Genomic DNA, 22,340 nt, shown 5'->3' with positions numbered 1-22,340 from the left:
CTTTTATAGCTTTGCAGCAAGATCAATGAAAAGCTGTAGAATTTTAACACAAAAAATACACACTCATGTTACAAGTCATTAGAAGCTTAAGACCGAAAATCCTTAAAATCTGTAATAAATAGTCACAGAAGACTTTCGTTACCAAGTTTGTTTGCACTTTGCTTAATATTTTATTCAGTATCTTTGGATTCCTGCAAGTATAGGAAGTGTGCTTCCGCAAGTCTCCTCCCACACCTTTTTTTGCAGGAGCAGGATGAAATTTCTTTCCACTTCAAACTGACTGGACTTTTAGAACCACATCTCTGATGAAAGTGGGAAGTGGAACCTCATATAACTTCAGTGAAGACAACTTTTGCAACTACAGAAGGATGCAACGATGGTGTTGCTCTACAGAAGCTTTCTTCCTTTTGTGCAGTAAGGTCAAAGGCCACTACTTCATCACTGCTCTGTGAACTATGTGTAATTAGGAAAAACACAGTTCATGAATGCTCAGGATTTGTTGGGGTTTTCTTGGTTTTTTTTAACGTTTCAGATTATAAAATAACATGTTCAATATGCAATTCTCCCCTAAAAAGAAGAAAGAATTTGATGGCTTAGAATGTTACATGTTTCTGCCTTTCTGCTCAAAGTCTAAGCTTCTTACCTGTCTATTTCTGAAGGATTAGATCCAGATGTCGTCATCGCTTCTGACATGGAACCTTGACTGTCCCTCTTACTAGGCTCCAAGCCATTCTTTATGTCATCAAAGTTTTCGTATTTCAGTGCTTGGACTAACTGTAGCAGGTACATCAGCAAATCCTCATTTAGGAAAAAAAAACCCAAGTGAAATAAGGATATCAGTCAAAACAAACTAGAACTCCTTCTGTTTACAAAATTCTAATTTACAGATAAACTTAGTCAGGGTTTAGTGACCTCTAACAACACAGAAACTGATGTCTCTGTAACAAGCAATATACCACAGCAAAACTGGTGTTGGATGCAGTTTGGCTCCCAAAAAATACTGAATTAATCATTCTACTATTCTCTGTTACTCAAAGACAGTAAGTGCTAATTTAGTGAATATTTAAGTGCAATTACTACACTAAAATTCTCTTTAGATAAGCAGCACTAATTGCTTCCACAGAATAAAGCTTTCAATTTGTGTCTCACAAGAAGAAATTTAAAATTCAAGCATAAAATCTAGGCTATGGTATCAAGAACAGAGATTCTCTGTTCTTCTATGGACTATTTGTTTTTTATCCTTTGTGTAGCTGGGGATCTACAAGAAAAAATACATATCTAATCTATTTTAGATTGAAGAACAGAATTTTAACCACTTGCTGTTTAAAATCAACTTGTTGCTTTTACTCTTCAACTTGTTCTGTTTAGTTACCTTACACTTTGTAAAATGTACATTTTTAAAGCCAAAGCAGTATGACCTCGGCTGCTGAAGTAGGCTTGAAAAAATATATATTTATGCTCCCTACTTTAAACTCTATTGATTGCCAAAGATTCAAGAGTTACGGTAAAACATTCAAACGTGGGTTTGCTTTTCTTTTTAACTGTCAAAAGAAAATAAAATATATAAATCACTGAAATTTAACAGATGAGATTCTTTCAAGTGGGCTCTATTCATAATCACAGCTCATCACACTCTAATCAGTATACAATTAGAAAAACCTCATTTCCACAGATGCTCTTCTACTCATTTTCTTTAGCAAAAGAGCACGATGATATACCGTTTCAATTCACGACATGGATCTGCTGAAAATCTTTCAGTTGACTATTTAAGTTCAGAGCAGTCCCACAGGTTAACAGTCAAAATTGATCACTGTTTTTTGGTGAGAGCCTACTGTTGCTTTACCTTGTTGAACAAAACCAGCTACCACCGGCTGTTCACGTTAAGACAATTATTGATGTGTGACACTTAATAATGTGAAGACTGCTCCCCAAAAGGATTACAATTAATAGTAACACAGTGAATTCTTTGTTTTCCTTCACTAATATTCACTTAAATGTCTTAAGAAGTAGCAAACATTTCAAGGATTCAATGACTTTAAAAATCTTGAGACAAGCTGATTTTTCCATGTACCCACAGACCAGTGAATACCTCATCATCAGCCTGCTGAAGCCTGGCAACAGCATAGCGCCGCACCGTTGGGTTGGTGAAGTGAGATGACAGAAGTTCTAGAGAGTCTTCCACATCCATAGGCTTCCATTTGCCCAGAAGCTCCAGTGCTTGCTTTGCCTCTTGTGGTAGATCCCAGTTGACACACTTCAGGAATTTTGTCAAGGCCTAAACAGGAGATTGGACAATTCATCAATAAAAAGCCAGCCATAAGGAATTATTTCAAAAATTACTGTCTCACACGAAGGTAGAACTAGATTCAGATTATATTTACGTAAGCACAGACCTGGAAAAGCTTACTGATACAAGTGACAAGGTCCCTTCCAGCCCAAATCATCCTAGGACTCAACTTACCTTCTCCTGATGAGTAAGGTAATATCTGAATTTCCACACCAAATCCTGCTCCTCATACGTTAGTTGCTTTGTCGGTGGATAACTCACTATGATCTAATTGATACATAGTCAGAAAGTGAGTTTAAAAATGTGAACAGGCATAATCAACAAGTTAACAAAGTATACTGTGAGAAAGCACAACACTGACAACACACAAAAACAGCTGAGAAAAAAACCCAAAACTTTCCAACAACACAAAGTTATGGCATCATGGTGATGCTCCTCAGTTACATGGTTACTCAGTTACATACAGGCAAACACAGTTGCTTTAAGTGTACCACTCACACCTACATGACATGAAAAAAATACACATTCTTAACCTCCCAAAATGGTTAAAAAAAGAAAATTAACAAGCACCTTGTGTTCCTGAGTTGGGCCCTTCTAACTAAGCACTCTTAAGAAGCACGGAAAACATTTCATTCATGATTTTCTATAAACTGAAATTAACTGCATTTTCCTTAAACTGTCTCCATATATTATTACCAACCTACCTAATAAAATTGAACTTAGCCATCATATGACTGACTTACATTAAGCTGATCTCGTGTAGTTGCATTAGGCTTCAGGTCATGATCAGAAGGTCCACTTCTTAAACTTCGAGCAAGTTTGTGATGTTTACTTTCTACTAAGTTCTCCTAAACGCAGAGGGTAAGTCAGTATTTATAAATACTAAATTTCAGACAAAATTACTATTGAAATTAAACCATCCAGTGAAGACTCACCAGTCTCTTGAAAAATGCATGGCAATAAAAATTCAAATCTAAAAGTACAGCATCTTATGGCTTTCATTTGTTTGTTTTACAAAAAAACTCCTTTAATAATACGTGGAGGGTTGTTGGGAGTTTTGAGTGTCTGTTTCAGTTTATGACTTAACATTAACAAACTCCACCTCGCCTTTCAGTGAATTGCTGCAAAATGTAAGCGTTTCAGTCAACACATCCGTGATTGACAGCACTCAAACGTGCTAGGCACTTCATAAACATTTTCTTAAGGATGATGTTTGCAGCATAAAGCTTTGTATGCAAGAAAAACATCTCAAAAACTTGTCCCACTGTTAATACCATGTTAGCAACAGTAGGAGCCACAATAGGAGCCACAGTGCCATCAAGATTTCAGCAGCCAAGGCAGTTTCCAGCATTGTCAGACTTGCTCTTGCAGTGTTAGATTACACAGTGCTCAAACAGTGTTGCCAGTACAAGCCCACTTACATTAAGGTTCCCAAAGCTGCCAATACCAGTCCCACTGAATTGGCATCCACAATAATGGAAATCTTTTCTAGAACTGTACTTAGGCACTGTCTACATGAAAGACAACATACAAGAGAGTGCAGGGAGAAAATACTTTAACAGAAGAAGTCACCAAGAGTTACCACACCAGACTCTAAATTCTACATTTTTCTTCTTCAGCTCCCTGTTACCTTCCCACCCTCTGATCTCTTTTGCCAACAATCCCCCTTGTCTGCTTTCTTACACCTCAGAAGCAAGCACACTAGCTATGGAAAGGAGGAGGTGAACATAAACACTAAATCAATTATTTTATTTTAATCTAGCAGCAGCAGAAAAAGAAAAAAAAATATAAAAAAAACCACCAATATTTTGCAGCTGGTCAAATATGTCCTTCTACTGGAATTTTAAAATACTTAAGATGGCAAGCTTTCATCTACATCTATTACAAGTTCAATAGTAACTCTAATACAGATGGCATTACATGGAGCATGCTTACCATAGACATCTGAGGATCTGGAATCTTAACAATTTCAGGACTTGTTAAAATTGGAGATGACTCATCACCATCCTGAATGACAAAAAGTTGAAGGCATATTAAACACCTCCAGTTTTAGGGAAAAAACATATCATATTAATGCACTGTGAACTCTACTACAGTGAAAGAATGATGCAACAGCTGACAGTTTTAAGAGGAAAAAAGAAAATAATAAACAGATTATTTTCCTTGTTTGTCTTTTTCCCAGATGACAAACTATGTGGCAAGACAGATGGAAGTTCACCAGAAAAGATGCGGCTTGACAACTCACTACTATGCCGGCACACAGGTGAGTGGAGAAATTTGCCACTATTGTCACATGCGTCCTCTGGAAGTGCGAAGAGAAACAAAAGAAAGGTCTTCAGTTCCACCAAACCCCAACAATTTCCTAGAAAGAACCACCACCTTGCAGTGGTATCTCCTAAAAGTTCAATACAGACTAATATAGCAAGATATATGTGACCCTATCTATCAGAGGTTCTACATGCTTAGAGTCTAATTACTGTGCTGCCTGAACAATGGAAGAGAGAAGCTAAAAGATTCCTGTTTGAACCTGACACAAGAAAAAAAAATTAAAAGCCTGCCACCACATGACAAAACTAGCAACTCTGTCTTCCAGACACACAGCAGCGTGGTTTTGTGCTTTTTAACCTTATGAGGGTAAGTAAGCATTAATAAAAGCTATGAAAAAAGATTTCAATTAAAATAAAGAATAAAACAGTCAAACTCAAAACAAAACAAGATCAACATAGTATATGTGCTCTCCTATATTTACACTTAGTCTGTTTTCATTTCTTTTGTTGTAAATTTCAGATCAGAATATTTTTGATATACCAACACTTCCCTCAGTAACAGTTTGGAGGTAACTTGCTCAGGTTTCTTTCTACCTCCACCCTCTTTTTTTTTCCTGCTTTTCCAATCACATATGCCTCTTGGGACAGCTTTACTTTTATACTTTTCAGAGACAGCTTTCAAAGGAGAGGTTGTTTCAAGAGGGAGAATAATTAGTCACTAACATGATACATGAGTTAAAATTGCCATTAACCTCCCAGGAGAAACATCTTTTTTTCCAACTACATAAATTTTGTGTTGCTGACTACAGTAAAATATTTCTTATTAATAAAATGCTTCTTCAGAAAGACACTTTTAATTGCATTTACTAGTGTCCTATCCCTTTCTGAAGTAACAATTTTGACAAAAGTCAAAGTAAAAGCAGTAAGAACACACCCATCCTTCCTAGTTAAGGAAAATAAACATACAGTCTTGCCTGTGGCTGGTGATGGTCACAGAACACAAGCAGGTTGCTTTTCTCATTAGTCTTTTTAAAAAAGCATGCATGAAAACATTGAAGAAGCAAAGATGACATTTTCTTACAGTATCTCTGTTCTAAATGCATACTGCCTAAATAATGAACTTAGCTCTGACCTCACTGCACAGAAATAACAGTATCGAAGTATTTCCATAATAACAAAATATGCTGCACCACTAACAGTAGACTGAACAGAGATGGAGTCACAATGCCAGATCAGCATTCACACTGTACTATGCCTCTGCCATCTCACCAGGCAGAATGCTCAGATCATGTTACTGTAGCTTCATAAAGTCTAACTATATAAAAACCAATGAAATTGTTGCAGGTGGGGGGAATCCTTCTTTTCATAAACACATCTGATGACAGACCGATTTCTATCTACCAATTCTTAATTTTTCAATTCAAAACTATAGTAAGGCTGCAATCTGACTTTGCCTTTATAAAAACAACAAAGGATTCCAATGTCCCAGCGACAATTCTCCACTCCATTTAGAACTTTCACATGAAAACCCGGTATGAAAAACTTGACACAGGAGGGGATTCAGTAGCAACAAGCTACTAAGTTGCTACTAACAAGCATTCAAACTCTGCTGAGTCATTTATAGCATCCATGCCCCATGAGGATTCTCTAGGGATAAGCAACAGTAACACCCATTGCTGTATCTTTATCTCAGTGGAAAAAAAAAAAAAAATCAGATACATTCACCGTACAAGGAAAGGTTTCAGACTGGTAAAAGTGGAGCACGTACCCTAGTTAGAACCCTGTGGCAGCCATTCAAAATTCAAAACACACTAGGATGAGAATGACAAAAGCACTATTGCCTAAAGTTTGCTTACTTACAAAACAAAACAAAAAAAAAAATTGAGCATTACCTTCCAGTGTGTCATGTCCAAATGTTTATGAATGAACATTAAGGAGTTTTTTTCCAAGACTAATGCTAAAAGAATGATTTGTACATTCATTGCTGGCAACTCTTTTAGGAAGCTTTCAAAAGAATCATGATAATGACTGCTTATTTTAAACTCTTTCAATGCAGTCAGATCATGCTGAAGAGCGAAGCTGACAAGTTCTAGCTGTTCAGTTCAAGCACCAGGAAAACCTTTCCTAGTGTTTCACTGCATGACAGAACTAGGCCTTAAGCTCAACCAAAACTTGCTGTAAGACCAAGTTTTTCCAAGTATTCATGGGAAAAATTACTGTGTCAGGAGTGAACATTTTGAAACAGACTGTTTAATGAAATACTCAAGATGGCACAATGGCGTTAGTTCTCCTGTGAAGGATGTCAGCTGTTTAACTACCCTTCCGTAACTCTCTGTTATATCTTGAGAGCACCATGTGCAGCACCACAACCCTGACCATACAAACTTACTAAACCAGTGCCTAAATTAGCACGTGAATTTGGACAAGTGAAGCCTTTTGAAGTGTCTTTCCTGATTCATGCCCATGTAGCCTGCTTTAGTTCATGTCATGGAAATCTCAGAAATCCCTGACATCCTCCAACTGCCAACAACCACGTGGGATGTGATGAAAGCCAGCCCTGAGCACAAGAACAGTCCCTCAGTGAATCTGCTCCTCTTGGCTGCCACACTTGCCTAGCACAGGCAGAACCTGAGATGACCTGCTATTTTGCCACCACGAAACAAAAGCAACCTCAATACTAAACAGCACTAACTTGCTTTAAACTGCTGTGTTACAGAGCTCTAGAGGTATTTCACTACAATGAGGTCAGTGTGTGTGACTTTATATAAATATGAAGAGTCCATTTAAGACAGTCCACAAAATTTGCAGAATTTTCCAAACCAGCAACATTCTTGTGTACTTGCCTGGAAATCAGTTTAATAAGGAGGTTCTATTTATCTTATTCTTTAACCAAAACACCATTTGAAGTAACACTGATGTGAACCAACATCTCCCCCACAAGAAATAAATGGACAGACAACCAGTGGTGTAGACACTACTTTTTCTTCCTTTAAATCCATGAAAAGGTCGCTGATAATGAAATTTACTTATCTTTTTTAATAAACCGGATGTAGCAGTGCAATCATTTACCCAAAGACACGTTTCTGTTGAAACCTGCACAAAAATACATTACTGATAAATGCTGATGTTATTTGTGCTTGGTAAGTCACACTGAATTTCTGCCTAAATGGAGAATCAGAAGTGATGCTGTCATTACTAGCAGACCCTATCCTTCACATCTTGAATGCTGCATTAAAATGAAGTTAACACAGAACATAGGAAGAGACACTGCCACCTCACTTCATTGTAATTGAATGTTGAGTCAAAGAACCTCAAATTCTATCAGCCCCTGTTTAACAGGCTAGTTCTTCCTAAACACTCGAAAACAAATATATCAACAGAACTGTGACAAGTAATCTCCACTTGGACTATCGGTCACAGGCAGGTGACAACAGAACCTTCTTTCATTATGCTTGGTGCACTGGATTGGTGATGCCCAATACATAGACGGCAGACTGTAATTGGAAGCATGACAGAACTGAGAAAACAGGCACTAATTTATGTACCATTTCCTACTGCTGTCAGAAAGGGGTCAAGAACTTGTTGGAAAGCTACTTTGTAACAACAAATGCATCAAACTGCAGTTAGTTATAGCTCTAATATGTACTATTACACATTCAATTACTTTATTTCTGCAAGAGCAACCAGTACATCGTTACTCTGTTCCACGCACTTTTAATATGCTTCAGAAACACCTATGAAAAGAAAGATGCATGCTTGGAGTCTGAATCTCCTTTCCTGTATCGTGCACATCTATAAAACCACAAAGATGGAAAAAAAAAGAAGTCATGTGTGTAAGTCAGGAAGAATTCTTCTATAATGGCAGGTTGCTGGAGGTAACGGAGAAAAGTCATTTTTAGGAATGTCTTGTTCATTTATAAAAAGAAAAGAGCCAAGAGGACACAAACACACATGCTCATATGTTTGCACCTGTGAAAGGATAGCATATCCTCATGTAAAAAGACAGCTGTTAGTAAACAGTTCCAATATTTTGATCGTATTCTGCTAGGCTATCCAGACAAGTGTTTCCTTGATTTCCACAGAAGTAAATTACTTCATTTTGTTAATGGGGAAATCTGATACATTGTAGGTTTCATTGTGATTTGTACCATAGGAGAGCTTTTCAACAGCACAGTCCTCTACAATTGCTGGTTCTAGGATATGTGTACAGAAGCACTATGAAAAAAGCTATTCTAAAGGTGAAAAGATTTTGAAATGTGTAGAGAGGTCTCACTGTCAACTACAGTCCCCAAAAAGAAATACTAAACAGCTAACCTAGATAGCTGCCTAAGACACACTTTCACTAAAATTACCAAAATTCACCAAGAAACTAAACTGTAACAAAATAACAAAAAGAAAATCAACAGTCCCACACAACAAAACCCAAAAAAAGCCTCAACCAACCAATGTCCTAAGAAAACACTCCTGAGAGTCAAAAAGCACCAAGTCTTAACTTGAAACATATCAAATAGTTGAAGCAGATTCTGATCTGTGTCTTCTCAGATTTGTTTTTTTTAATCCTGCTTTTTGCTATTTGTTACTGTATTTTTCACTGCCTTCTTCAAGAATTTTAAATTAGATCACAGCTCTTTCGGTCCAGGCCAACAGGTAATATCATCACATACACAGAAATACTTGTAATCCATTTTCCATTATATTAACATTTTGTGTACTGAATTAAGCTTTTTAAAATTCTTAGAATAAATGCTGCTAAAAGTTAGTGCCTCCGGTCTCAAGAGCACTCCAGTTTCTTTTTCCACCTTCTTTCTCTCTCCCATAAAGCTGTATTATTAAGTAATTTTCTGACTTTTTATGAATCTAAACACACTGAAAAAATTAAGAAACTCTTTTCTTTGAAACCAGATTACAGATACACTGCTTTTTCCATCTCAGTGAGTCTTTCGTCAATACACAGGTCCTAAGAGTACTGATAATGCCTTCCAGTATCACACTGATGTCTGCTAAACTCACTGTTAATCCTCCATCCCATTAAATTTTAACTTACGAAAAATAATGAGGGCATTGCTTTTCAGATCTGCTTCATAAAGAGCAAGAAAAGATACAAGACATTCCAATCCAGAAGTGTTTTACTTAATTACTCCACCGCATTTTCAGTATGGAAGACTAAACTTCTGTATTTGTTCATTTTACAGAAAATGTTCACCAGCAGAGCTTCTATGCAAAGTTTTAATAACTCATCTTTTATAAAGTTACCACTCAATACAGGTACATTTCTTCCTGATCTAAGTCATAATTTTACATACCGCTACCCTGAAAGTACTGCTGGATGACTGAAGGAGCTATAAATCAGAAAGTTTTTAATCATTCACACTTGTTAAATTCTGTAATCTTGAACTCTATTACATAAATGACTGACATCTGCAATCTTGTTGCATCTATACTGTTTGATTTGTATGTACATAAACAGTTGCCACTGACAGCTGTCTGCTGCTACACTGCAGCAAAATATTTCATCTCAGCAGAAAAACCCATTCATTTTAGGTGCATATGCTGCTTTTTAAAGACAACCATAAAGCCTGCAGAGCACATACCTTTTCGTAGTAAACTATTCCATATTCTTTATCATCGCACTTGACGCAACGGAATTCAATCATCAGGTACATAAAATTGGAGCTTCGTTTTTCCCTCTGAGGAAAGAGCCACCACAGATGCGTATCATTTATTGCAGGGCATCAATCATCAGCATTCTCAATACAGCAATTACCCTACTTCCTTTGTGCTGTAACTGATTAATTAGGTTATCAGCTGTTGTAGCAATTATTTAGTTAATCATTTCATAGAACTACTTGAGACCATATCGCCTCCTTACTGACATTCTTACTACCTCACATTCCCACTTCATAATACACATTCACATTTAACAGACGAAAACCTATTTTCATCAGCTGTTTCCAGCTGTGGGCTAAAGGCATTAAAAAATGCAATCCGGAATAATCAGATGACCACTGGGTAGTTGGTGTTTGTTTTTTTTTTTAAACTAAATCATTACCCATAATTATGCACATCAAAGAAAAAAACAGAAGACATGGAAAAAGTAATTTTTTTAAACCAACACCATAAAAGAGACAAAATCAAACTTGGACTACAAGATTATATTTCCAGCTTATTGACCTTCACAGGAAGATTTGCTCATGTATGCATTTTTAAAAGCTTTAACTAGAAAAAGAGCTTAGAATTTTAAAATCTAGATGGGAAACAAGAAAAAGTTTAACAATGAGTAATTTCAGTTCATTTAATGCATTCATAATGGCTTGACTTTCCACCATAGGCAAAGCGGTTCTCTATTTAAAGCACAAGTCTAGGAATTTTTGTTTTGCTGTACTCTTACTGTCAGGGAAGAGGAAAAAAAAAGAAAAAAAAAAAGAGGATAAGATTATTTCTAAAAAACATCAAAGTATTTGTAGAGGTTTATAAAAACACAGATTTCAGTTAAAAAAAGAATCTGATTTCCAAAGCTCTAATTACAGATAAGACAACAAAAATCTCAGGGTACAAAACAGGGGAAAAAAAAGAGTTCTTTGCTGCAAGATGAGTATAACAAATTAAACAGTTTGAGCTGATTTTGCCCAATGAGGGTTAAAATCTCATTCAGGCATTAAATTATCAGATTATTCTCTTTTTTTAAAATATCCATTCAAATCTTACAAATGTCTTTTCTCAGCACTCAAAGTTAAAAAAAATAAAGTTGAACAAGTCTGAAGCCAAGGAACAGGTCATATGTCTAAAAAGCTTCCCATCACAATCTAAATCCTAGAGCTAAGTTAGTCATGCCTAACAGTGTTTGTTCCAAGCTGTTCCAAATTATTAATAAAGTCTGTCTTCCATGATCAAGTTCACTCGAAGCTGAAAACAGGTAAGACAGCTATGTACTGTGGTGGATGAAATGCTGGACGTAAGCTGGCCACGTGCACAGGCTGCCCCACAACCAACTCTGTGCTGTGCTGCTCTTCAGCAGGGAGGGCAGCAGGTCATGAGAGGGGACTCTGCCCCTCTGTGCTGTGAGACCCCACCTGCAGAGCTGCATCCACTTCTGGGACCTCAACACAAAAAAGACGTGGACCTGATGGAGGGAGTCCAGGCGGTTACTAAGATGCTCCACTGCCTGGAGTGCCTCTGCTGTGGAGACAGGCTGGGAGAACTGGGGTTGTTCAGCCTGGACAAGAGGAGGCTCCAGGGCCTTTAGAGACCCTTCCAGGTCCTAAAAGGGACCTGCAAGAGAGCTGGAGAGGCACTTCAGACAAGGGCATGGAGTGAGAGGACTTTACTGTGAGGGTGCTGAGGCACTGGCACAGATTGTCCAGAAAAATGGTAGAAACCTCATCTCCGGAAATATTCAATGTCAGCCTGGACGGGGCTCAGAGAATCCTGATCCAATTGAAGATGTCCCTGCTCACTGCAGAGGGGTTGGACTAGATGGCTTTTAAAGGTCCCTTCCAAACCAAACTATGCTGTGATTCTCATTAGTGCTAAAGTAAAATCAACTTCAGGCTTCCAAAGAATTACTTTTTCCTTTATCATATGCACTAGCGTTTGAAGAAAAGTAGGACAAGCAGTTAAGAGTTAGTCTCCTGAACAACTGAAGGTTCATATTAACAAGATAAAACCCCCCAAAATTCCAAATCTGATGTACAATGACTTACCTCATTGATCATTTCTATTTCTCTAAAGGTGAGTCGGTCCAGCCAGTCCACCTTCACCATGTGACCTTGCCGATGAGACTTGGTGAGCTGCATGAAAAAAACACGATAACAGCTAAATTGCTCAGTTCAAGAAAAAGAACACAAAAATTGCAACAGAGACACTAATATGAAATCAGAGGAAAAAAATAAAGGAACTGAAAAAAACCTCACCTTGTACAGCATACACATAGTAACATAGTACACACCTTGTAAACAGACAAACCACAACATAAAAATAAGTCTATTATGTAAAATACCAATCCCAGCAAAGACCATAATAATTATCCAAGCACATCACCTTTGCATTTTTAACATAGCAAAAACAGGAACATATTTTTTAATTAAAGTCATGTGAGAAAGACATTCCATTTTTTGTATTACTATGTTTCATACAGTAAAACTCACCAAGCCAAACAAAACTAAAGTATTTCAAAAACTATCCATATTGAATAATTCTGCCCTTGTCAGCCTTACCTAAACAGGTTTCCAGACTGGGTCTGTAACTGCATCAACTGAAGATCTTAGAGCAAGTCACAGACAGTTTGCTCTCTCTTTCTTTCAGTCATCTGATAAGTAGCTCAAGTTTTATTGCTAAGTTTACAAATTGCTGTAGCAACAGCAAGGAAGTTGTTTAAAGGACTCATTAAGAATGGAAGATAAGATGAGAGCATACTACTTGTAGTTTCAGATACACTAACACAATTGTTTATGAAACATCCAGCAGCAGACCACACAAATGAGAAGATCATCCCTTCAACTCCTAAGAAATCACATGTGTTCCTCAAAAGAAATCAGTAATTATTGCAGAATGCAAAAGATGCAGAGGGACTAGAAGACATGAAGTTCCTTCATCTCTCAGAGAAATCAGTATCGGCCTAGAAAATAGCTAGCAAAGAGACCCCTCAAAATTATTCTTCTTAGGGTAAAGTAACCATTATTGCATTTTAACTTTGTTCTGTGGCCAGCCTGCCCACCCGTGAGTATCTAAATGGGAACAGGCCATACAGTCACACCCACTGTCACCTCTTGCCCAGCTGTGGGACAGGCAATATACAGAGACCTCAGAGAGTAGGAACGGAAGGTATTGGACACAGGAGAACACAACAGCAGCCTGCTGCTTCCACACAGAACTGGAGATGGTATTAGTACAAAAAAACAACACAGAAGATTTAAGACTTGGCATACACTGGGAGATGTCCAGGTTGCAGTCTGTCAGATACATGCACTAGACCTTTCATAGCTCAACACTAGAGGTACACCAAAAATAAAATTTACTATTTTAGTAAACATAAAGAAAATAGAGAAGTAAAGAGTTTGCACCAATTGTACTGCTTCGTTTTTCTCTCTCAAATACCCACTAAACTGATGTCTTAACAATACAAGCACAACTATGTTGGGCTAAAGTCTATCTCACCAAAGTCTTGGGGAAAAAAATTTGGTCACAAATTCTTAGTTCATTTTCTTGTTCACTGCACTAGAGAATAAAGAAAATAGAAGTAATACTGTATGTTTCAGAAGAAATTGATTAATATTTTAAACCTCTAAACCTGCCTTGTAGAGGAAAAAAGTCATAATACAACAATTTATTAGGTCTGCATACAAGACCTGGAAGATCTGTGGGCATAAAGATACACACGAAAAACTGTTGTCTTGGATTAATATTTAAAGCTTAAAATAAGAGAAAAACTAGTGTATCCCCTTGAGGGAAAGAAGCATTCATCATCTGCTACTAAGTAAGATGCATCCCCTTAGATAGTATCTCAACATCATTATTATCTAATTTCATTCAGCCAGCAGAAGGTGTGAGGGAAATGAATGGATCAGAAAGAACTTAAGAGTACTTTAAGCATAAGTAGAATAAATTAACACACCACTCACAGGAGAAATATCTTAATGTCATTAATGTTGGAGCATGATAAAATATTCCACACTCTTCCCATTAATATTCCTTACTATACAAAAAATCTGCATTCACAATGCCTCCAGAATGCAAAGCCATGGCTTTTTCATCAGTAGCAATTTTACTAGCAACATTCATGTGTTTTGTGAGAGCACAACCATATAGTACCTCAACATGAAAGGAGAGACTTGCCACAATATCAATTATTTAAGGCAAAAGGATGCAACTCCTTGACCAGCCAGTCACTGGTTTTATATAAATTCTGTGTAATTATAAAAAACACATACAGACATAAACTCAGAAGCATGTCAAGAGAAGAGTTATCTTTTAGATGGAGAAAAGATCTTTTACAAGCTCTTCTCAAAAGTTACCTGTTATCTGGAGGAGTCTAGTTTGGGCTCTGGTACCAGATATCAATCAATAGCACAACACTGGTCGAGTCTGTTCAATAAACAGAAAAAAAACCAAACCAAGAACAACAAAGTCCACACAAACTCACCCTGTACGTACCTAGTCCTAGTTCTTTTACCTGTATTTAAATATACCTTCACAGAGAGTAGTATGAGGAGGCATTTAGCAACTGATGAGTAAGACACAGAAAAACTGAAGCTGATTGTGTTTGAACAATGGCTACTTAGGAATGACACATCACAAGAACGTCATCTGCTGTGTAAACAGCTGTGCAAATGAAAGCTCCCATAGACACACTACCCAGAAACCCTACTAATTTCCCTAGTGTCTGACAGTAAAATGTTTTTATAAAAAAGAGCACAACAAAATATCAGTGGAAACACTCATCCTTCAGAAATTAGCATCTCCCAAAACAGCTTTCAGAAGAATGGGGGCAGTGATGTTATTAGCTTTCTGTTAGCCATTAAGTACAACTCTCAAATGGGATGTGAGAGAATTCCCTCCTATTCCTCAGAGGCCTTGAGCCATCATCTTCCAAATGCAAAAATAACAGGCTAAAACAGAATGACCTATTTTAAAACTGAAGTAGTCTACTTTATTTGTGCTTTTTGAGCTAGAGAGTGTGAGTGGTAATGTTTGCATAACAACTAACATGAAAGGGATGGCGTACACTGTCAAAGCCTTTCTCAGAAACCCACTGCATCCATCATATTACCATGTGATGAACTGTAAACAAGACTTGATCTTTAGTGTCTGTCTACAGAGATTCCTTAGGCCAGAGGACATTTCTTCTACTATGATCAAGAAATGGGGAACCACTGGCTTTAATAAGCTCCCCATTATAAATTCAATGAAAACTACACTAATAAAACGGAGACCCTAATGAAAGTTAGTTTTCCGCTGTCATAAATCTCTAAATGAGAAAATGGTTCTATCTTTCACTGGGAGTTGCACAAAGGTCTGGATAAAACCTGGGAGACCAAAATTAAGAAGAAAGCTCACTGAGTAAGTGGACTGTGTGGTTTGGAAAGCTTAGGGTAAACTTGGGTTAATTTTTTCAGTTTTATTCAAGCTCTTTCTAATGAAGAGGTATGTCACACACTTCTGAACACTACACCAGACAGCCTCAAAGTTAATGGATGGCTTCTGAAAGAAACCAGACTGTCCTCACAAGTTACTGTTAGGAGATGTTCTTATTAAACCTGATGGAATTTTAGCTTTAAGCATCCTCAAGGCATATTCATGTTTTCATTCTTTACAAAGAATTCAAATCTTAAGTTGTTCCAACAGAATGCTGTGTGTATTAGAAGGTACTTAAATGTCCCCTTTTAAAAAACACTTCAGAAGCAATTAAATATGACCTGCTTTACTCCTTTGTATAAATCCTTTGAAACACCTAAATAACCAAAGGACGAGAGCTTTCATGTGAGAAAGCAGCAAGGAAGCTGTCTTCACTCCAGTGAAATGCACGCTTGTCACATACGTTTTAAAGGTTACTTGCTATTCCATTACCTTTGCCAAGCGGCTCATTTGATCTTCAGAGACTGTACTGCTGGTTCTCCCAGGAGTTTTGGTGGGCTCTGAGCCATCAGCTTCTACGTTGGGCCAGACTTTCAAGTCATGCATTCCTTGTCGAAACATACTGCAGGGAAAAATGCAGAATCACTTCAGTAAATTCAAAATAATACAGCTGTCAGTAATCAAAGTTCAGCAGCAGCTGCAAGAAAATGAAGGGGCTTCTTTTGCCAAAACTACAAAATTGCATAATTGAACTCTACTGCAAAAGTGCCTTGCACCTTGTGCCTCTACAGCCTTTATTTTACTGGAACATGGAGTTTAGAAGAAAGTTGTGAAGCCTGAGATAACTTACTTGGCAAGTGGAAGTAAAATAGGTAACTCCCAAAGTCAGTGGGGTGGTACAAATGCAAATTGAGGAGAAAACTCAACCTTCACAGTTTTATTATTTGTAATGAAGTGTTCCTCTTGTATTCTTGTATAATGAAAGTATTCCTCTTGACTTGCAAATTATAATAGTAACTCTATGTCAGCCAGTATGAAAACAATCAACTAAAAAACTACCTTAGTTGCATTTGAAGATCAATAAACATAAAGCAGCCTTCTGAGCTGCCAAATAAAAAAAATATATATACCAAGCAAAAAAGGCCACAACCATCCACACACCACTTTCTCCACCAATGCTTGAACTTGAATTGATAATTGAAAGCATGCAGTGAACAGAAATTTGCAGGGTAACTGACCACATCTTTTCTGTGCAAAATCCTGCTTCCCTTGCATATTTGAGCTGATCCACCCATAAAAGATGCCCCAAGAAATAAAGTGCATTACCTTTGCCAACAAGAGCTGATCACCTAACTCTAACAACTTCAGGCAAATACAACTGATAGGAACATTTTAAAAAGTAAACCATTAAAAATGAGAAATAACAATTAGAAAGACTATCTCATCTTGAATTTACACTTTGTTGAATACTACTGCAATGGTTTTCATTTACAAACTACAAAATTCCAAACAGTTTTGTTGGCTTTTCTCCATCTACTTCATCCAAGTCCCACATGCTGGAAGTAAGACTTATAAATAAAATTTATTTTTATCTTTTTCCAGGTACTGTGCTCTAATGCTTTAACAGCTCTCAGCAGTCTTTGGGGCACAGTCCAATTGATCCAGTTCAGTTTTTTGCCCTAAGGCAATGTCATTCTTTTTTGTCTAAGCAGCATTCTCAATGAGAGATACAACCTCTCTCTACAGTCACTTTCTGCATTCAAGCATCATTAGAGCAGCTTTCCTAATGATTATCTAAACTTTTCCTGCACTTCAGTATAACCTTATTACTTCTCATCCACTGGCAAGACAAAACAGGCTATTTCTCCCCATTTTCCAACACTAAGTACATATTAGAAAAATGTTCCTACATTCTTTTTTTCAGCCTCACTAGGTTCAACACCTCCTCCATCACACCTGTTTGCTAGATATCCAATGATACAGACTCCCAGTAGTCAGAAACTTAAGCTTGAGTTGGTTGCAAAGAACAGAACATACCCCAGCTGAGTGGAAAAAGAAAGGATAAGAAAGGAAAAAGGATACAGCAGTGTCTCTGATGCACATACTTGTGAACTGTTCATGTAGCCAATGTTGTTTGCACATTTTACAAGAGCACCACGATGCTGAACCACACAAAGCTTAAGAATCACTCTAAACTACAAGTCTCTTCCTCTGTTTTCCGCAGCAGCTGCTCCCCACTCTGTATGTGATAACAATCAATTGCAAAAAAAAAAGTACCTGTGCCGCATAATCTTCCTTAGACCACAACCTATTTTTCAGTCACCTTTGCACTTAGGCAAGATCCTTTCAAGGTACTGTTCACCTTCCAGCACACTTATAATCATTCCCACCTTAGTCTTACCATCCACAAATTTACTGAACACACCCTCTGTTGGATCACAGTATATTAACTTTGAAAGGTGCTGATTTACTGAGTGACATTTTATTCCCTATAAATAACACTGCTTTCACAGCCTAATTGCAAGCCAATTAAATAAACTGTTTTAAGTAATCAGTACTGGCATCCATGCATTACAAGGGTGTAGATGTGATTTCAGCACTTGCCATCTTAAAATCCAAGCTTGTAGATCGTGAAAAAAAAAAAAAAAAAAAAAAAAAAAAAAAAAAAAAAAAAGCCTAAATTTGGTGTTTTACAAGAGAAGACTTATTTCATACAACACTGCAGCAAGTGTGAAATTACACTCAGGAATAAATGGAGCAAATCACCTACGTATCTTGATTTTTCAAACGTGGAATTGTTAACCTAGTTACCTAGTTTACAAAGTATTTAAAAACTTAATCTCTCATAACCCCTGCTACCTTACTATTCACAGGTGAGCTTCAGATGTGCACCAGAGAAGAAAAAGCAGTATACCCATATTTTCCGAAGAGCGAGACCGTTGTTCCTCCCACAGGAATGGCTTTACCAGGTCCATACACATCCCAGATGGTCAGAGCCACCTGAGCATTGCGAGGCAAGTCCGGATACTTCACAGGCAGTTTCAGCCACTCGTTCCAGCTGCAGAGAAACAGTGTTTATTAGTCACAAAGCTTTAGAATTCAACTTTACTCTCTGTTAATTTACTCTCCTCAGAGTAAAAATTTCTTAAGGCAGATGGACTGTCTTCCTGTGGGCTTTAACCATACAAACACCTGTCTGAAGCATGAGTAAAAGGCTACAGACCAAAAGAAAAATACTCTGGCTTGATGACTGTGTAGCGAGGATCAGGCTGTCAGCAAACAGTATGAAAATGTGCCACTCCAGGCCCCAGAAGTTACTTAAGTAGCAAGACATGCCCAAGCACACAAGTAGCAATTTTATCGATTACCCTTTACACAAAAAGGTTGGTTTTGTGCTGTCAGTATAACACTAACCATACAGACACTTGAAGAAACACAAGCCATTTTGTAGAAGACAAGAGAAAACAAATCTTTGTGATAGAAACAAAAACTTGATGCCCCAGTAACTAGGAGGAATATGAAATAAAAGGCAAGTCACTTACTTCCATCTAGTGCTAAAAGCTTTGTAGGAAGTTCTAACTGGAAGAGCAAGAGGCTTCCCTTCTGCAAACACCTGGCAAGTTACATACAAGTCAGAACAGGTCTCCTGGTAGAGTCCCGAGAACTTCAGCATTGGATCTTCTAAGAGAGCTTTGTAGCTTTTCTGTTCTCTTTTCCCTTCCAGACTTCCTCTATATGGGAGGGGGCAGGGGAGGAGGAGGAAAAAGAGAAAACACAAATAAACCCAAATTTATTCTATCCATAGTGGAAATCCTATTGCATTTCCGTAGCTTATATTTAAATTACCCAGTTCTGAGGCTATTTTCACTTTGCATTACTTGCTGGTAGTGAAATCCAAACACCAGAGAGGAACTTGGGATGTAAAATGCTGAGCAAACACAAACTGTATTATTGCTGTACTGATTTAGGCAGGGGTGGGGGGAAGAGCAGGGAAGGCAAGAATTACTTGTTTGTCTTTTAAATGGAGGTAACTTCTAGTACAACCTGTGGATTTTCAGACAGCCCTTAAGTAGGGCAACAATAAATGAAATTACATATGCTGCTATTATTAAAAAAGACAAAACAAACATCAGATTACATGTGCTCTGAACACTATTCGGGAAAAATAAAACAAAACAACTATGGTAAGTAAATCTTAATTTTTAATATCTATGAAATGTATGACTGAATTTGGGAGTCAATCATCTCTCCAACCTACAACAAAGTAAAGTTCACTTAAGCAGATTGTTAAAATAAAATCTGGTTAAAGCCTTGCAACACTTTGCTACTGTTAACAGGGACCGATGGAATTTCTCAGGCTTCAGCTGTACCACAATGAAAACAATCATGCACATTAGATATCTGACTGTGGATGCACATCTTAAAACAAACAAAAAAAAAAGGAACTGTAGTGGTGGTGATGGGAAAACATGTAAGATCAATCTTCCACCAAACAAAAATCTATTTGTTTCACAAAACTACTTCAGAGTAAACAAACAAGTTACTTGCAAGGAACTGGCACTGCACATTCTAAGGATGACATACACTTCTCTGTGCTAAAATAAAAAAATGTTAGTTATAATTTTGCTTGGTGGAACGAACTGTCAAAGAGGTCACATGAATCTGGCTCCTGATGGCACAGAACGGTCTGGGCTGGCAGGGAATTTAAAGACGATCCAGTCCCAACCCCTGTGATGAGCAGGGCCACTTTCCACTACCATCACCTGTTCAGAAGTCAAACAACCCTGAATAAGCTTCTCCAAGTTAGTTTGACAGAAAAGTGAAACATACTTTAACACAGCACCATTGGGTGCACTACATTTTAGAATCAGCATTCCTCCTACACAAAACTTCCCATTGCTGTGATGAACAAAAGTAGCTTAAAAAACAAACCAAAAATTACATCACTGTGTGGTAACTGGAGTGTGGTAACTCCCGCTTCAACAAAAGTGCTTCCGCATGCCCAGGTAGGAACATATTTATGTGCTGCACCACCTGGATCTTCCTACAATAAAGCATCCCACTAAGAGCACCGTGCTCTCACAGGAGCATGGAAGCGAGCAGCAAGAGTGTCACCAGTTTGTCTCCTTCCCTTAACACTGAGGAGCGAGCTCTGACGCCGTGCTGGCCTTTCACTTCCTGAAGGGAACGTATAGGAAAGAACGGGCGAGAATATTTACAACAGCATGTAGTGACAGAACAAGGGGGGATGGCTTCAGACGGAATAGCTCTAGATTAATTAGAAAAAAAATCTTTACTATGAGGGTGGTGACGCACTGGCACAGGTTGCCCAGAGAAGCTGTGGCTGCCCCATCCCTGGGAGCGTTCAAGGCCAGGTTGGACAGGGCTTGGAGCAGCCTGGGATAGTGGAAGGTGTCCCTGCCCATGCAAAGGGGTGTAACAGGAGAGGCTTTAACGGTCTCTTTTAACGCAAACCAATCTGTGATTCTATGACAGGTGAGAAGCTATGGGAGCCTGCACTGACAATTGCTGTCTTAGAGCACCTGAGGACACGGGACATCTGACACGCGCTCGCAGCACAGCCCCAGCCCGGTCCCTCTCCCGCCCTGTCCCGCCGTCTCCCCGCGGGCCGGGACGCTGGCAGGGACGCGGCACCCGGAGCTGAGCCAGGACCGCCTGTCCCCAGGCACCACCGGGCTGCGGCACCAGCGCACCCCGCCGAGGGGTTGGGCGGCCCGGTACCCCCCCTCTTCCCCCCCGGCGGCAGCGACCGCTTCCCACTAAGCCCCGACGCAGCTCACTCACATCTTCAGCTGCACGTTGATGTCCAGGTCGCAGCTGTACACATAATAAAGCCTCTCAGTCTCGCCCATGGCTGCCGCCGCCGCTGCTCCCCGCCCGCCCCCTCAGCGCTCGCGGGCAGCACAGCCGGCCTCCCCGGCCCCGCTCCGAGCATGCGCCGCTGACGCCATCTTGAGTAAGGGAGGAAGGAGCGGTGCCGGCCCTTGACCAAAATGGCCGCCGGCCCGCGGGGTCCCCCCACCGCCCCCACCACCGCGGGTGCGCGGAGCGTAACATGGCGGCGGCAGCCCTCAGTAGCGAGATGGCTGCGGCTCTGGCTCCGCGCGGGATGGCTCCTGTGCCGCCTGAGGGCGGAGAGGGATGGCGCCTGGCAACAGCCTCATAGAATCACAGAGTATGCTGAGTTTGAAGGGACCCACAAGGATCATCGAGTCCAGCTCCTGGCCCTGAACAGGATACCTCAACTGTGTGGTAGGAACCGTGTGTTTGAGAGCATTGCCCAAGGGCTTCTTGAACTCAGACAGGCTTGGTGCTGTGACCACATCCGTGGGGAGCCTGTTCCAGTGCCCAACCACCCTCTGGCAGAAAAACTTTTTCATGTAATCCAACCTAAACCTCCCCTGACTCAGCTTCATGCCATTCCTTCAGGTCCTGTTGCTGGTCACAAGAGTGAGGAGATCGGTACCTGCCCATCCTCTTCCCCTCATGAGGACCTTGAAGACCACAGTGAGGTCTCCCCTCAGTCTCCTCCAGGCTGAACAAACCAAGTGACCTCTGCTACTGCTCTTAAAACTTCACCTCCAGACCTTTCACCATCCTTGTGGGCTCCTTTGGACCCTCATAGAATTGTTTGGGTTGGAAGGGAACCTAAAGCTCCTTGATTTCCAGCCTCCTGCCATGGGCAGGGACACCTC

The 22,340-nt window shown here is 39.2% G+C and overlaps 1 protein-coding gene across 3 annotated transcripts in view; it reads right to left on the bottom strand.

Moving 5' to 3' along the window:
- PIK3C3 (phosphatidylinositol 3-kinase catalytic subunit type 3) overlaps positions 1–21,554 on the bottom strand; it is a 66,412-nt gene extending 44,858 nt beyond the window's left edge. Inside the window, exons 1-12 of one of the 3 annotated variants that reach the window (XM_082302085.1) lie at positions 21,430–21,554; positions 19,167–19,355; positions 18,539–18,682; positions 16,117–16,246; positions 12,255–12,341; positions 10,146–10,241; positions 4,223–4,294; positions 3,709–3,798; positions 3,031–3,135; positions 2,462–2,554; positions 2,090–2,275; positions 644–798 (exon numbers count right to left, since the gene is read on the bottom strand). In XM_082302085.1, the coding sequence (XP_082158211.1) occupies positions 644–798; positions 2,090–2,275; positions 2,462–2,554; positions 3,031–3,135; positions 3,709–3,798; positions 4,223–4,294; positions 10,146–10,241; positions 12,255–12,341; positions 16,117–16,246; positions 18,539–18,682; positions 19,167–19,355; positions 21,430–21,497 (1,415 nt within the window). In that variant the 5' untranslated portion in view covers positions 21,498–21,554. The remainder of the gene's footprint in view (positions 1–643; positions 799–2,089; positions 2,276–2,461; positions 2,555–3,030; positions 3,136–3,708; positions 3,799–4,222; positions 4,295–10,145; positions 10,242–12,254; positions 12,342–16,116; positions 16,247–18,538; positions 18,683–19,166; positions 19,356–21,429) is intronic. The other 2 variants (XM_082302087.1, XM_082302086.1) reach the window with 2 other exon arrangements.
- Between the last annotated feature and the right edge of the window lie 786 nt (positions 21,555–22,340).

Source organism: Coloeus monedula, assembly GCF_965178545.1.
Source record: "Coloeus monedula genome assembly, chromosome: Z".
NCBI classification, from domain to species: domain Eukaryota; kingdom Metazoa; phylum Chordata; class Aves; order Passeriformes; family Corvidae; genus Coloeus; species Coloeus monedula.
Note: the sequence above shows the minus strand (reverse complement) of the source record. Positions and strands in the feature narration are given on the sequence as shown.